At 39.9% G+C, this 15,715-nt stretch overlaps 1 protein-coding gene across 2 annotated transcripts in view; it reads left to right on the forward strand.

The window, feature by feature from the left end:
* The window catches only part of snx19a (sorting nexin 19a), a 31,208-nt gene extending 16,131 nt beyond the window's left edge, over positions 1-15,077 (forward strand). The window contains exons 9-11 of one of the 2 annotated variants that reach the window (XM_056244901.1): positions 14,211-14,395; positions 14,622-14,709; positions 14,880-15,077. In XM_056244901.1, the coding sequence (XP_056100876.1) occupies positions 14,211-14,395; positions 14,622-14,709; positions 14,880-15,009 (403 nt within the window). In that variant the 3' untranslated portion in view covers positions 15,010-15,077. Of the gene's footprint in view, positions 1-14,210; positions 14,396-14,621; positions 14,710-14,879 lie in introns of those variants that run through there. The other variant, XM_056244909.1, reaches the window with a different exon arrangement.
* Positions 15,078-15,715: the final 638 nt, after the last annotated feature.

Genomic DNA, 15,715 nt, shown 5'->3' on the forward strand with positions numbered 1-15,715 from the left:
CTGGTCATCACCGATCATTGCAACTTGGAGTATCTCCAAAACACATGCCGCCTTAATCCTCGCCAAGCCCAGTAGGCTTTATTATTCACACTTTTCGACTTCAAAGTCACCTACCGTCCAGGAGACAAGAACACTAAAGCGGATGCACTTTCCCGCCTTCAATCTCCAGACTGACCTCAACCATCCTCTGAAACCTTTCTCCCTTCAGCCCTCTACGTGTCTCCGATCCAATGGTCTCCTAATGATCAGATTACAGCCGCCACCAGTGCCGCACCACCACCACAGCAGTCCTGAGGGCCTCACTTATGTCCCATCTAACCTACGTGTAACCCTCATTGATTCAGTTCACTTATCTCCGGGAACTGGGCATCCAGGTAACCAGCAGACCCTCTTGGTCTGTGAACGCTGCTGGTGGCCAATTATGGCCCAGGATGTCCAACGTTCGTTCAAGGGTGTCCCATCTGTGCCATCTCCAAACACTGAAACACTTACCAGAGGGCAAGCTCCATCCTCTACCCATCCCTCACTGTTCATGGTCTCACCTGGGAATAGACTTTGTCATAGACCTCCATCCGACGAGAACACCTGCATCCTTGTAGCTGTCGAGCGCTTCTCCAAAGCCTCCAAACTCATCTCATTCAAAGGTCTTCCTACTGCCATGGAAACAGCCGAGGCCCTGGTCCATAGCGTCTTCCGTAACTTTGGGTTACCAGAGGATATTGTGTCGAATAGAGGCACACAATTCACCTCTCATGTCTGGAAAGCCGTCTTTCGTCTTCTCGAAGTATCAGTGAGCTTTTCTTCTGGCTATCACCCCCAAACCAACAGCCAAACCAAACGCAAGACTCAAGAAATTTGTTGTTACCTGCGGCCATAGTGCCACCATCATCAACATAGCTGGAAATGCTTCCTACTGTGGGCCAAGTAATCACCCCTTTCCAGTGCATTCTTGGCTACCAACCATCCCAGGTTCCAGCGAGAGGGTGTGGGACTCAGCTCATGTCCATGTGCAAGGGTCAGTCCGAAGACACAAGACCCAGGCCGACGCCAGAAGAGCTGCTACACCCATCCGGGTACAGAAGGTCTGTCTATACCAGGGGTCTCAAACTCAACTTAACTGGGGGCCGCTGGAGGTAGAGTCTGGGTCAGGCTGGGCCGCATCAAGTAGGCTATTCCACAAAAAATAGTATTCAAGTATTCCAAAAAAGGAGCACAACTGATCCAATCTTCTCAATCTTTATTATTAACGTTTCTTCTGAACTGTTCCTCTGAATTTGAACATTCCTTTCTGTACATGATTGGTTCTTTATGAGCTGTCCTTCTGACAGTTGAAGTTCATTTTACAAACTTTCTTTGTCTATAACACATATTTGTAATATTTATATTTGCTTATGTCCTTTTTATTTTCTTTATACAACACATTAATGATATTGAATGTTTTTTTTGGAAGGCACATTTCCTTTTATTATATACTTAGAAAAACAATTATTGCTTTTGAAATACAAATATTTGCAGTCATGTCTGCCCGTCTTATTGAATTCTTTCTACACATGTATAGTGTCTCAGGCAAATTAGGCTACTGAATTTGCACAAATCAAAGCAAACCTTCTTATCAACCTGTTGGACACATATTACAAGCTCAAAATGATTATTCTCACATTGTTTTAAAGCAGGGTCTCTCTCCAACATGTCGCTCGCGAGCTACCAGTAGCTCGCGGCCTGATTGGTGGTAGCTCGACAAGGGGCAGTTCACATATCGCGCTCACATATTTTGCGCGCTCAAGTTCGTTATTTCAAATGTAGGTGCGCGTGCGCGGCAAGCGCGCTCATAATTGAAGCGACGCGCTCATTTTTTCCAGGCGCGCAGTATGTTTGTACTTAGCGGTTGTCTATGGCAGGGGCGTAGAATTTAGTAGGGACGCTAGGGACGTGTCCCTACCAATATCCAGTGACACTGATATATCCCTAGCAATATTTTCGATCAAAACTTTAAATATATTAAATATTGATGTCCGCGTCCCCACCAATTTCAAAATCAAACCTACGCCACTGGTCTATGGCAACTATTGACAACAAACCCACCGTATGGTAGCCCATTTAAAACGCGGCACACGCAACGACGGGCCGCACTAACATTACACTTTAATGTCAAGTAGGGGGCCACAAAATATCTCCCCGCGGGCCGCAAATGGCCCGCGGGCCGCGAGTTTGAGACCCCTGGTTTAAAGCAACAATGTAGTCACTTGGTATGATATTCTATACAATGCCTTTTCTAGGTGATTTTTTTTTTCACAAGACCCTGACTTAACTGAACAAAAAACACTCAAGAACAGCAGGGTCGTGTTCAAAGTATGTTGAAAGCATTTTTTGAGGCAGGGCTGATCATTAATGGTTGTCCATTCATTCCTCTGCCTGCGTAAGTCCTCATCAGACTTTAAGTGGGGAAAAATTCTTAAAAGCATGGAAAGCAGAGCTTCTCGTGCATGTGTTGCGCTCCACCCAATTAGAAGTAATAGAGGGGCGAAGCGCAGGAAGGTGATTGGACGCAGCAGGGCTGGCTGATAACTGGCCAGCGAGCTATTCATCAGGATTGCATCTGGTTCAAGAGCCTTGCGTCATTTGTGTGGGCCAGACATATGTAAGCTGTCATAAGCAGTTAAAGAAGTGATGGCTAAAAAAAACCCAGCACATTGTGTAAAGACCACACAGGCCACTGTGTCTGGTTCGCCGTATGGTCCCAAGATTAATGAGTCCTTTAGTTTAATGATCGTTATTTATTGTAGATTAGGCAACAATCTCAGCAGAGTAACAGATTATTATCTGGTCTACACATGCTTAACAAAGTACACAAATTGTTCTGTGATATGTTTGATAAATGGGAGGTGAGTTTAAAACCTTTTGCACTCAATGGCCCAGCGAGAATAGTCGAGTAAATCGCCTGAGACTAACTGCCAGCTGCGAATCTGCATTATATGATCCCCTGTTGAACTTGATCACCTTTTTTACTCCAAAAGGAAGAATCATAACAATGCATGAGTGTGTTCACACTTCCTGTGAGCTTATGTCTTCCTCGCGAGGATTACAGCATTTTTACAGAATGTGCTGTCACTCACTTCCCCAGAGTACATTACTCCTCATGCCAGCACTAATATGTGTTGCACGCACAGTGAAATATCCTCCATCAGTGCTTTCTGAACTTTAGCTACAGTGGATCAAAATGTTTTGTTTGTTTCTCTCCGTGTAGCCAGAGAAAGAATGTTTATTGGATTAACAAGTATAAAAGCATAATAAAGGTGTTATTGCTGAATATTTTTTATCTTGTGTGTAAAAATATATTGTAATATTATTTTCTTTCTGTTTAATGATACTATGAATGCCTACACATTAGAGTAAGTCAGTACATTTACAACAAAACTTTGATTATAACTATCTAAAATGAGTAAATGATCAAAATCTGACAATTTCTGAAACCCACATTAACATTAGATTGTGAAATTGTCAGTTTTTTTACTCTGGTTCGGACATCAAAACGTTAACAGAATCAAAATGTGCAAAAAACATGCCAGTGCTTTATTTAATAAAAAAATACCTTTATTTAATAAAACAACACAGTTTAGGCCATTTGCATGACTTTACATGGTTTGTAAAGGGTTAGTAAGCATAATTGATGCAAAACTGTACATGTAAACACACTGGGCCCTATCATACACCTGGCGCAATGCGGCGCCAGGCGCAACGCAAGAGTCTCTTGCTAGTTTCAGCCCGACGCAGTTATCATTTTCACGTCCTGCGCCACGTTGTTTAAATAGCAAATGCATTTGCACCCATTTATGCGCCCATGGGTGTGCTGGTCTGAAAACGAGGTGTGTTCAGACACATTGTTGGCGCGTTGCTATTTTGAGGCAACTGAAATAGACTGCTCCTTTGACCAACTGAAACCTGGTCTAAAGTCAATGGCGCAATATTTTTTTCGTTATTTAAAGAGCGCGTTAAAAATATGCGCCTATAGGCGGGTCCACAACACGCGTACAGTTTGTCCCGTAGATGGTCGATGATCGCACGCTTTAACCTTGCACACCGACCATTTTTCCCATTGTTAAACTAGCAAAAGTGGATTCGGACACGCCCTAAGGGCGCTTGCGCTGTGCGCTGTGCGCTTTAGACCATGTACTTGGATCGTTAAAATAGGGCTCACTCTGTTACTTTGTCATATATTTATGAGTAAATACTATGGCCAGAAGCAAACATTATTCCTGTTTTGTTGAAACTTGCCCACTGACATGCATAAACATGCACCAGATGGATGTCTTTGACCATTGCTTTGAATTTGCTTTTTCAGCGACTTGCGTCTGAGTGTGGAGTTTTCAAAAATGACGTGTCAAGCAGTTCAACTTTTAAAGATGCATCTCGGGACCTTGCTTGTTTTTCCATTCCATTGCACTGCGTCTTGCGTTTTCAAAAGCAAAAATCATTCTGTGTAAATGGCCTCTTTGTTCATTCAGCTCACTGCAGTTCGCTAGATGCTAATCTAATCAGTGCTTTTCTTAATTGGGAGACATACTAGTACAGGGCTGGGCAAATCTGGCCCCCCGAGAACCACTTTTCCTTCAAAGTTTAGCTCTAACCCTGATCAAGCTCCTTAACCTAACCTTTTTTAGGGTTGGCACTCTGGAACAAAGTGGATCTTGGGGGCCAGAGTTGCCCACCCCTGGACTAGTAGACTGACTGTATCGTTACATGAGAGACTGTCACAAAATGTTATTACATTCTCTTTGAATTTCAGAAAGGACAAACATGGCAAGGGAAAAGTTGGTCAAATTTTTCAAAAAATATTTTTGATATACATGATTATTACTGATGATGATTTAGAAATGATGCTACATAATTCATACTGAAATGCCGGTTGATGTCAGGGAAACAGACAGAGAAAACACTAAGAACATTAATTTTAGATGCAGATTAGCTAACCATTTCTTGGTTTACATTTGTAAACGATATATGCTCAAATTTCAGGGCTTCATTAAAAAAGTATGCCATGTGTCTGCAATTCTCCTTCATAACGCAGAAGGCCTTGTCTGGTCACTTTGAGCATGTGTTTCTCGCATTGCCGTATTTAGGTTTGGGATAAAGTTAGGATTTTGGCCTCGCCCTCACTAAAAGCGATACACACAAGCCAAACTTGTTTTTCTGGAAGGTTATATTAGGATGGGCCTTATGTCTGTTAAATGATGTGACAGTTAATGCTGCCGTTGTTTGTATGACATCACCAGAACAGGACAGGTGTTAATTAGTGTGGCTAAAATCAGCACCTTATGTCAGCTGAATCTAAAGCTATTTTCTACCCATGACATCGTCTTCACTATTCCATGTGCAGTAACTCCGACATGTTTTTTCCAACCAAGTTGGGAAGTTAATGTGGTTTGGGGTCAGCACAATAATTGATGCTAAGTATAATTAGGATTACTGCAGTTTTAAAGGAATATTTCTTGTAAAAGAGGTGCACAGAATGTTCTGATGCTGGATTAGGTGAGAGGGGTAGTTTAGATGCTGGATTTTAGATGTATGAAGTGTTGATGCAGAGTTAAGGTTATTTGCTCAGATTGATTGACTGGTTATTGTGTACTTCAGTATTTTGAGGTCATTGTTCAATCAAGATCTCCTGGTTTCTTTAGGACTTTGATGCAACCTGTGAATTTTCAAACTGTGCTTCATTTCATGCACACATAAATGTACTGACAGTATTTTGATTATAAATGTATACAGTGTCCTGAATTCTGTTTTTGTGTGTTGTAACGCAGTTCGTTGTTGTGGGAAGAAGGAGGCGCGAACCGGCAAACTTTCAAAGACTTTTAATAAAATAAATAAACAAATACAAAAACAGAAGTAAAGACGGGAGACCCTCACGGTCGACTGCTGCCACACATAATAAAACAAAACAGCAAATAAAATAGTCCAGGCCTGGTCCTCTCTCATCCTTCACGATCGTCGCTCCTCCTTTTATCCTTCCGCTCCTCCGTGAGAGATACGAGACCGGTGCGTTGGGCAGGTGTCGCTCATCAGCAATCACGCCACCGGCCTCGCGCCGTTCTCCCACGGCCCTCAGCCTCGTCCTGCTCGCCACATGTGTGTATATACATTTCGATATGGACTTCACATCTTGATCACTTCACTTGCACTTATGCGAGTCAGATGCTGATTCAGTAACAGCTCTGTTCGATTCAGTTAAGTGAAGGATTAATCAGAAACAAACCGGTAGCTCGTCTTTTTCAACTGTTTATGAAAAAAGAACTGACTCAAATAATTTGTTTTAGGACTGTTGCATTTGTTGCTGAATGAGCACAATTCCTCAGTACGGAGGGGTACCTAAAGGGACATGCTGGTGAAAAAAATATGTGATGGGAGGAAAGTCAATGCTTTTTGCAATTTGTGTTCTCTCGCAAATGTTTTGCATCCCCAGAGAAACTTTGCGTTGGCTCACGAAACCTTTCTGTTTGCTCGCAAAACCTTTGCGTTCCCCCGAGAAACTTTGCGTCCGCCCGCAAATGTTTTGCGTTCCCCCGTGAACCTTTGCGTTTGCTCGCAAATGTTTTGCGTTCCCTGTGAAACTTTGCGTTCCCCGTGAAACTTTTCGTTTGCTCGCAAATGTTTTGCGTTCCCTCGAGAAACTTTGCGTTTGTTCGCAAAACCTTTGCGCTCCCCTGAGAAACTTTGTATTCACTCGCAAAACCTTAGCATTCCCCGAGAAACTTTGCATTGGTTCACAAAACCTTTGCTTCCCCCCAAGAATCTTTGCATTCACTCGCAAAACCTTTGCTTTCCCCCGAGAATCTTTGCATTCACTCGCAAAACCTTTGCTTTCCCCCGAGAATCTTTGCATTCGCTCGCAAAACCTTTGCTTTCCCCCGAGAATCTTTGCATTCGCTCGCAAAACCTTTGCGTTCCCCCGAGAAACGTTGTGTTTGCTCGCAAAACCTTTTACGATCCCCCAAGAAACTTTGCATTCACTCGCAAATGTTTTGCGTTCCCCCGAGAAACTTTGTGTTGCCTCGCAGAATCTTTGCATTCGCTCGCAAAACCTTTGCGTTCCCCCGAGAAACGTTGTGTTCACTCGCAAAACCTTTGCATTCCCCCAAGAAACGTTGCGTTTGCTCGCAAAACCTTTTCTTTCCCCTGTGAAACTTTACGTTCTCTCCCAAAACATTTGCGTTCCCACGAGTAACTTTGTGTTCGCTCGCAAAACGTTTTCTCCTTGTGAGCGAACGCAAAGTTTCTCGGTGGAACTCAAAAGTTTAAAACATTGAAAAATAATATTTCCTCAATCTCATATTTCTTTTTTTCTTCACCATGTCCCTTTACGGGCTCTGTACACAGAGCTACAATGTACACTTTCAGTTTTAGCCCCCATATAAAATTGTCAATAAGCGGCTTTCATTTGAATTTATATTAAGTTCTTTCCATTAAATATAAAATGTCTAAATGTATTAGTTGTAAAATGTACTTGGTGTCCTATCTTAGAGTTTTGCTACAGGACATGTGAGGCCATCATGTCTTCAATCACTCCTGACTCCATCTGGTAAACATTTGACTGTCAAGTACAAACTTCAGCACAGCATGTCGTTGGGACCTGGAGTTCCGGAAATGTCTAATAATATGGAAACAGGCAACAAATATCCAAGCCTCACTGACCTTGTCTCTCCATCCTGTCTCCTTGAAAGCCAAGACAGGGTTGGCCAGACATATGGTAAGGCTTGTCCTTTTATCTAACAGTAATTTTAGGAGCTTTACCATGAGAGATTAGATCAGGGGTAGAAACTAAAGAGAGAGGTCTTCATTGGTCTGGTCTTTATGTTAGCATCTTAGTCATGTAAAATAGCCACAACTTTTTTATATATCCACACTTCAGGCCAGCTCACGGGCGCTTCAGGGCAGTCTGTTCAGCTTCACATATATCACTTGAGAAGACCAGTTTCACCATTTGCCAGAAATGTGTTTGTTTAGTTTGGCCAATCGTTTTCAAACTGTTAGCGAGGGTGTCTTATCTGTCTGGTTTCACACTAAATCACTGGTCCCTAAACAGCTATTTGTTCAAGTGGATAAACTTGCCGCAGGATAAAGCTGAAAGCTTTCTGTTTCTGTTCCAGAATTTGGGAGTTTCTGTGGTGCTTAGATGGAGAAGAGTATGGAAACTTATGGCTCTCTGTGGTTCAAAGTATGTATTGACATCACTGGGGATGGAACATCTACAAACAGGGTTATTATGTAATGGTCTTGGTCCATTTGCTTCCTTCTCTGTTTGCTCAATGTGTGTGGTGTGCACACACTCTTCATGCTTTGAAAATGTATTGTAGAAGAGCAGTTATACACAAAAAAAAAAGCCACTGATCATAGTCTCCACTTGCCTCTACAGTGACTTACAGAGTGAAACTTCTCTCTGGTGATGTATGTCATTTAAATTCCGATGTATGTCATTTAAAATCTCACATGTAGCCGATCTGCCATGTCCCTGTCCTACATTTTCTTTTTCAGTAGCCTGTTTCACTCAGATGTATGTCACAATGCAGAGGAAAAGATCTGCCGCTACTTCTGACTTTAAGGGCCCAATGGTGATGGCTAAAGCTCTATGATTTGATAATAAACTTATTGTGAGTCTATATGGAAGATTGTTTATGTCTCAGAAACCAGAATAAATAAAATAAAGGTAATTGTGATATTTTTTAAATATCTTAGTGTGATTTTATATCTTGCAATTTTGGCTTTATATCTCCCAATGAGATTTTATATCTCAAAATGAAACTTTTCATCTTATTTAAAACTTTTTCACAAAAAACAGTTTCTGTTTTTTTACTCTGAAGTGGAAATGAGCTTCCATACGAAGCAGCAACCTTCTGATTGCCAGCCTTGAGGTTTTAGCCTGTGGTCACTAAGAAGATGGGACGCAATGAAAACCCTGCGGTCGTTGTGGTTTCACCTTTGGTCTAAAAGAAGCAACACTCATTATTTTACTACTACTTCCAGCGTGCGTGCAGTTGAGTTCTGTTGAAACTATGCTAAGCAACTATACGTTGCTCTGATTGGTTGTAGGTCTATCCAATTGAGTGCAGAGTTTTTTTTTTTTTTCTGGTTCGGTTAAGACACGCCTCATAATCAAAGCCCTATGGAGCAGTATCAGACTCACATTTTGACTAGAATATGAGTATGACAAAGTCAGGCTACCCCAAAGGGATAAGACTTGTAAGTTACTTTCAGCTGAAATTCATGTTGTGTGTAACACAATGAGCAGTTTACCAGCCTGCAAACAAATGCCCACACAGGCCATACTTTTGCACTTACAAGCATAAATACCAGTATGTAACGCACACCAGAAAACAAAATGCTCGTCTTTTGTCAGCAGGGTGTTGCTGTCCGAGAATAAAATGTCCCACTGGAAATGCAAACCAAACGTGGGCCGGGAATGTTGTTGACATTACTATGAAGTCATTGGGTTAGGATGCATTGGGTTTTTTGATTTCAGTCCTGACTAGATCCTGTTTCGTCCAGTTGCTGGATTTGGAGATGCCCATTAAATGTGGTGGCATAAACACCACAGTGGATTGTATATTTCTGCATCAGACCTCATGTCACCACAAGAGCATCTTGGCTCTTGGGTGTTCTTATGGTCTGTGTGTGTGGAAATCATCTGTTCTGGTTTTCTGTTTTCATGTTGCATCATGCCAATTAATTAAATTTTGAGAACTATATTGTGTGCATGTCCAGTAGTATAAGTCGTAGATATAATTGTCTAACTCTATTTGGTGGTTCAAGAGAGCTTGTGTGAAACTGGAATTGAGGCCACTCTAAACAATTCGTTTAAAAAAATCTTGTTCTTCGTTATGGCATGATTTTTTCACTTAATAGGATTAGACCACTGTTGGCTGACCTTTTTAAGCAGACACTTTCCAGATTTGCTGGAAATAATATTGAACAGATGTAGATGCCTTACTGCATGAACTCACTTACACAGTAACTGTAAAATCCCAGGTCCAATTAGCAGCTCCCAGTAGATCCACAGATACTCAAGTAAGAATATCATCATGTGGTGTGATTCTTATCATTCTGCAAGTAGTATAAATACATGAAACTCAAAACCTACTCTAAAAAACTAGATGCTCCTTAGCCTTATAGTTGTGCATGTTTTTCTATTTTTCTTAGACAGTGTCAGGAGACATGTTTCAAAATGGCAGAAACAAGGACTTTCATAATGAAGCTGACCATCAGCACATTTCTTCAGGTTTTTTTTTACCACAAGGGGGCAGCACACACCATTAAGGTCTGTGTCTTCACACAAGTGGTTATGTAATTGATGTCCTAGGTATGACTTCTAAAGTCAGAGTACCTAGACTACTATTTCCTTTTTTCCTAAAATAAGTAATTTACTTAGCTTATAGTTTGCCATTTCAGACTGTTGTCTATTTTCTTTTCTTTTTTTTCCATTGGACGTCTGACATTTTGTAAGGTGATAAAAAAATATATATATATATATATATATATATATATATAAATATATATTTGTAAGGTGATCTGAAAAATTGGCTGATTCAGTCTGAAACTTAACCAAATGTAATTAGATCAGTGGCTCTGTCAGCTGTTGTTACTGTTCAGTCAATGGAAAAGTCAAAGCACAGCACAGGCTATAAAACAGCAGACCTTGGAACTGTCTTTTCTCTCTTTGTCTGAATGGTGTGATGAGTGTCCAGCATTCACCATCATTCTGACTCATTTACACTATTGCCCTGTGCACAAGTGTGTGGTCTGGTATAGTTTATGTTAACCAATTATTGACTGCTGTTAGTGTAGTTTCATCATGAGATGTCTAGGCGGGTGAACCATATGTGGTGTATATGAGTAACAAACAAAATCTGTATAATACATGTTTTCTCGTATTTCAGTATGTAAAATGTAACATTTAGAATGCCTCAATATATACTAATTTACAACTTTTCAAAAGTTTGGGTTTTTTGAAAGAAGTCTCTTATCGTCACCAAGTCTGCATTTATTTGTTTGTCATATTGTGAAATACTACTACAATTTAAGTTATATATCATTTTTTTCCTGTGATGAAAACGTATTCATGTCATGGTAAAGCTGGATTTTTGATATCACCACTGATTCAGTCTTCAGTGGCACATGACATGGTCCTTTAGAAATAAGAAATAATTCTAATTTGCTGATTTGCTGCTCAAGAAATGTTTATTATTATTATCAATGCAAACAGTTGTGCTGCTTATTTTTGTGGAAACGGTTATACATTTTGATGATCCTTTGATGAATAGAAAGTTCAAAAGTACAGCATTTACTTGAAATAGACTTTTTTAATGCACTTTTGATCTATTTAATGCATCCTAGTTGAATAAAAGTATTCTCTTAAAAAACGTACTCACCCCAAACTTTTAACCGGTATAGTGTGTGTGCTATATACGTTTACTTTCTCCATAATCTGTTAGCTCAAAAAATAATCTTAACTTCAGAAGAATGAAGTAAATTTTAGTAAGGACGTTGAAGTGTGTGCAATAGTTTTGAAGCATTTGTTTGGGACAGAGCTTCTCTTTTGAACCTGTGTATTCCTGTTTTAGTTTTTTCCTTTTCCCTTTTCCCTTTTTCTCCTTGTCCATTTCTTATATGCTCACACACATACACATGCACACAGAGATTGTTAGATTAAAACCTGTCTGTCAAGGGGGTCAGATGTGATTATTTTTCTATTCATACTTGTACTAGAACATATTGTTGTATTATAACCCAACACTTTGATGTTTTTTGTGTTATCTGAACTAGTGCCTAGCCATATTTTCTTTTATGACTTGGCAGAAGACTGTTTCACTAGATTCAAAATCAATAAAGCAATTATTTTTAAGCGAGAGGAGGTTAGGATAAAGAACGCATGTGGGAATGAGAGAAAGTAATGCAGAATGTCATATTTTGCAGCATGTGTGAAAGTACAGACCTTTTTCATTGTGAAATAATACTTGGACAATCATCATTTGGAGCTGTTGTCTGATGTCTGACATAGGTTATGTCACGTCTCAAAATGTATTAGGAGAAATTCTGTACATCCACAAACACAAATGTTCATACAACCTTTAAACTGCTTTCTGTAATAGTCTCATAGTTTATTAATCATATTTGGATTCAGGATAAAAAAATCTTCCTGTAGATTTATTTCTCGGCACCTCCCAACCTAGGAACAAATGCTTCCCTCGCGGGTCAAAATGACCCGAAGCCTTAAAATTTTACTAGTTAATTGTTTTTGTCCAGGCAGCTTAAATCAGTTAATTTTGATTACATTTTCTTTTTTTAATGCAATTTTTGAGAGATGTTTTGTTATTTATTATTTTATTTACCTCTAAATTACTAGACGTTTACCAATAATTTTAACATAGGCACATTCTTCACACTCTTTACTTAAATACAAAATTACACTGCAGTGCATGCGAAGACCAGTTAAAACATCATGATCATGCATTTGGTGTCTCTGCTGACGTCTTATGGGGGAAAAAATATATATAATATGGTATTTCACGACTATTATCACAAGATGGTCTTATATAGCTCTATATGGAGCAAATGAACTGATTGGGAAATACATTCCCATTTGAAGTCAGTTTGCTGCTTTATGCATTCAGGTACATATTTAGACATACATTTTTTTTTTTTTTTGCATTTGTAGTGTTTATTTTGAGCATTTTAGGTTTTGTATTTATGATGAAGTGTCATATTTTGCACTAATTCAAGTTAGTAAAGAGGACAGCAGGAAAAATATTAGTAAAACCTTGAAGCATATTTATTTGAATATGCTGATTTGTAGTCAGAATAATAAAAAAAAGCTGCCTGTTACAGTTCCAAAAATACTGTTCTATTTTCCCCATTAATTTAGCCGTTTTGTGGGGATGGGGGAGGGGGTTGTTCTGCATTCTAAATGTGTTCAAATGTAACCTCTTCATATCTGTGTGCGGTCTGCATTTTGACTGATTGATTTTAATTTGAAATGGTCTAGAAAATCTCCAGTCCACAGAGTCAAACTAGCTACTGTATCAACATGTAACTCACTTAGTTCAATATAGATAAAGCAATATATATATATATATAAAACAACAAAAAAGTATTTTCTCTTTATCTGTATACTTCACCGTAGTGTCTTGTTCATGGTTATCCTCATTTTTATAGCTTACCATAAGCCTTATGGTAACAGAATGAGACTGAGAAGTAGGAAATGGGCTTCCATACGAACCATTGTTTTCTCATATTTAACTCAAAGGGTTTTGAAGGTCTTGACATTGATCAAAAACCTATCTCCACTGTGCAGCATGCCTGTTTGTCTCTCTCTATGCATGCACAAGTGTGAGTTTGTTTGAGACATTGAGGACATGTGTTTGTGTGGTAGTCTCCACAAAAAAAGTCTTTCGAGGAATGTGTATCAATCAAATTCAGTTGAAAATTGCAATTTCCTACAGTAACTGTTTTTGTGTGCATGTCTGTCTCAGTGTGTAGTCTACTAGAGTTAACACACATCATGCTGGCTGCTATTTCTAGAGAGGAGGCACGCGACCCTGGAGACCGGTTTAGCTCCCCACTGTCAATCACACAGGTGACATGCGAAGACCTCAGAGAACATGTGCACCGCATGCCAGAGAAATGGAAAAATAAACAGATATATTCAGCCAGCTGTTAGCAGAACACTGGCCCCTCCTGACCCACCACATTTGAGCTCCTCTGCACTTGTGAAGTTTATTGTGTGTCCTTTGCCTGATCGTAGTGTGCAGATTCTTTTTTAGTAGTAAGGCTTGGTGTGCATAATAGTAGCCATGAGATTTCAAAGAAAGTAACAATGAGATAAAGATAGAGGTGATGACAGGGCCCAGCCTGAGTGACAATGAATAGTTCCAGTGCAGTTGGCATTCAAGACACATTTATCACATTTTTAGACAGGAGTGTAGGTTCTGAAGTCTTTCTGAAGACTTTGACTTGAACATCATATGTCATTACAAAACTATAGGACAAAAAAAGTCATGGCCACACTATAGGACTGAGTATCGGTATCAGATTTCCTGATTAGAATGTGATTCACAAGCTCTCGATTTGGTTCAATTCCCAATAAACCATAATGATATAATGCTGGAAACACCTTAGAAACCTAAGGCCCATTCTCAATCTCCTTGTCTTTCTGTCTTACCCAGGTGGCTAGATGTAGGCATAGCCCACCTGAGCAGCGCCCCATGCTGGGTGATCTACCTGCGGGTTCTCCAGGATGCAGTGTGGCCCGGGGGTGAGCTGCTTGCGGTGCCACGACCAGAGAGAAGCCCAGAGCAGAGAGAGAAGACCAGACTCCAGTGCCTGCACTGCCTTATGCAGCTGTTCCCAGGTCAGTTCATGCCACAACATTAGAGCAGCTTCAACATTAATGAGCAGGATCTTCTTCATTCCAATTAAGACACAGTTATCACGTTGTGTCTACTATTGTAACTGGTTCACCTAAAACGTTTGAAGTTCATGTGGCGTGTGTTTTCATATTAATGTGGAACTCAAACACATTTTCATTGCAAGCAGCACATACTGACATACAAAATTGTTTTTTGTGTGAATTGTAGAGTTAATTACAGACATGCTTGGCTCAGGGAAATTCAGGCTAGTGTGGGAGCATGTGCTGGAATCTCTACAGGACCCCACTATCAACAGGTATTATAATCTTTAAAAATGTACAATATCAGAGTAAATTAACAACAACAGATAATCCTCAATGACCTTCCTTTTTAAGAATCTGTTGCGTATATGAACTATAACCTAAATAGGCTAGAAGTAAATGCCTATTAACAATTAAAACTTGTTTCTATATGGGGTGTGTGCAGGCACTTGGTTTACTGTGTTTTTGACCTGCTGCTGGAGTTCCTTGTTCCAGAATTTTCTGAGGAGACGTTCCAGAGGTCTTTACTTCAGAGTCTCCCTGGGGATGTAGAGAGAACACCTTCATCCTCATAAGGACACCGTTTCTTTTCTTCCATCTTTCTGAATGCTGATGACAATTGGATGTGTTTTTATCAGTTTGGCAGGCTTTGTAGACAGCTGCTTTTGCTTTTGACTCACTAACTCGCAGTACATTTCAGATGGGTTTGGCATAGTAGTTCAAAATAATATGAATTTAAGATGTTTGCCCCATTCTGAACTTAAAGGTGCAATGTGTAAAAAAATTGAGTATCTATTATAAGAAATGCAATATGACATCCATAACTATGTGTTCAGTGGTGTATAAAGAACTTACTTAATAAACCGTAATATTTTTATTACCTTAGAATGAGACATTTATATCTACATAACCGCGGGCACCCCCTTCTATGAAGGTCGACATATTGTGACGTCATGTTTCTACCGTAGCCGAACGCGAACAAACAGAGCGCGTTTCGTCACTACCTTGAAAGAGAAGCCGCAGAAACCTAGAAGCTAGCCATAAACACCGTGAGTAGTGACTTTAACTTTTACAGTCAGTGGTGTAAAATGTGTAGTTGGACTGTTTCATGTAACTTTAACTTAGTTCTTTTCCCTCGCTGTGTTATGCCTTTGCTATGTGGGGATAAATGTGCTGGTTACGTTCGTGAGACAGCTGATTAGTACTCTTGTCATTGACCGTAAAACACTATGTTACAGCCTACAGGGATCACTAACCTTTTACTACCCTGTTAGAAAAAAT

Source organism: Rhinichthys klamathensis, unplaced genomic scaffold (assembly GCF_029890125.1).
Source record: "Rhinichthys klamathensis goyatoka isolate OS25496 unplaced genomic scaffold, OSU_Roscu_1.1 h1tg000028l_1, whole genome shotgun sequence".
In the NCBI taxonomy this organism is placed as follows: domain Eukaryota; kingdom Metazoa; phylum Chordata; class Actinopteri; order Cypriniformes; family Leuciscidae; genus Rhinichthys; species Rhinichthys klamathensis.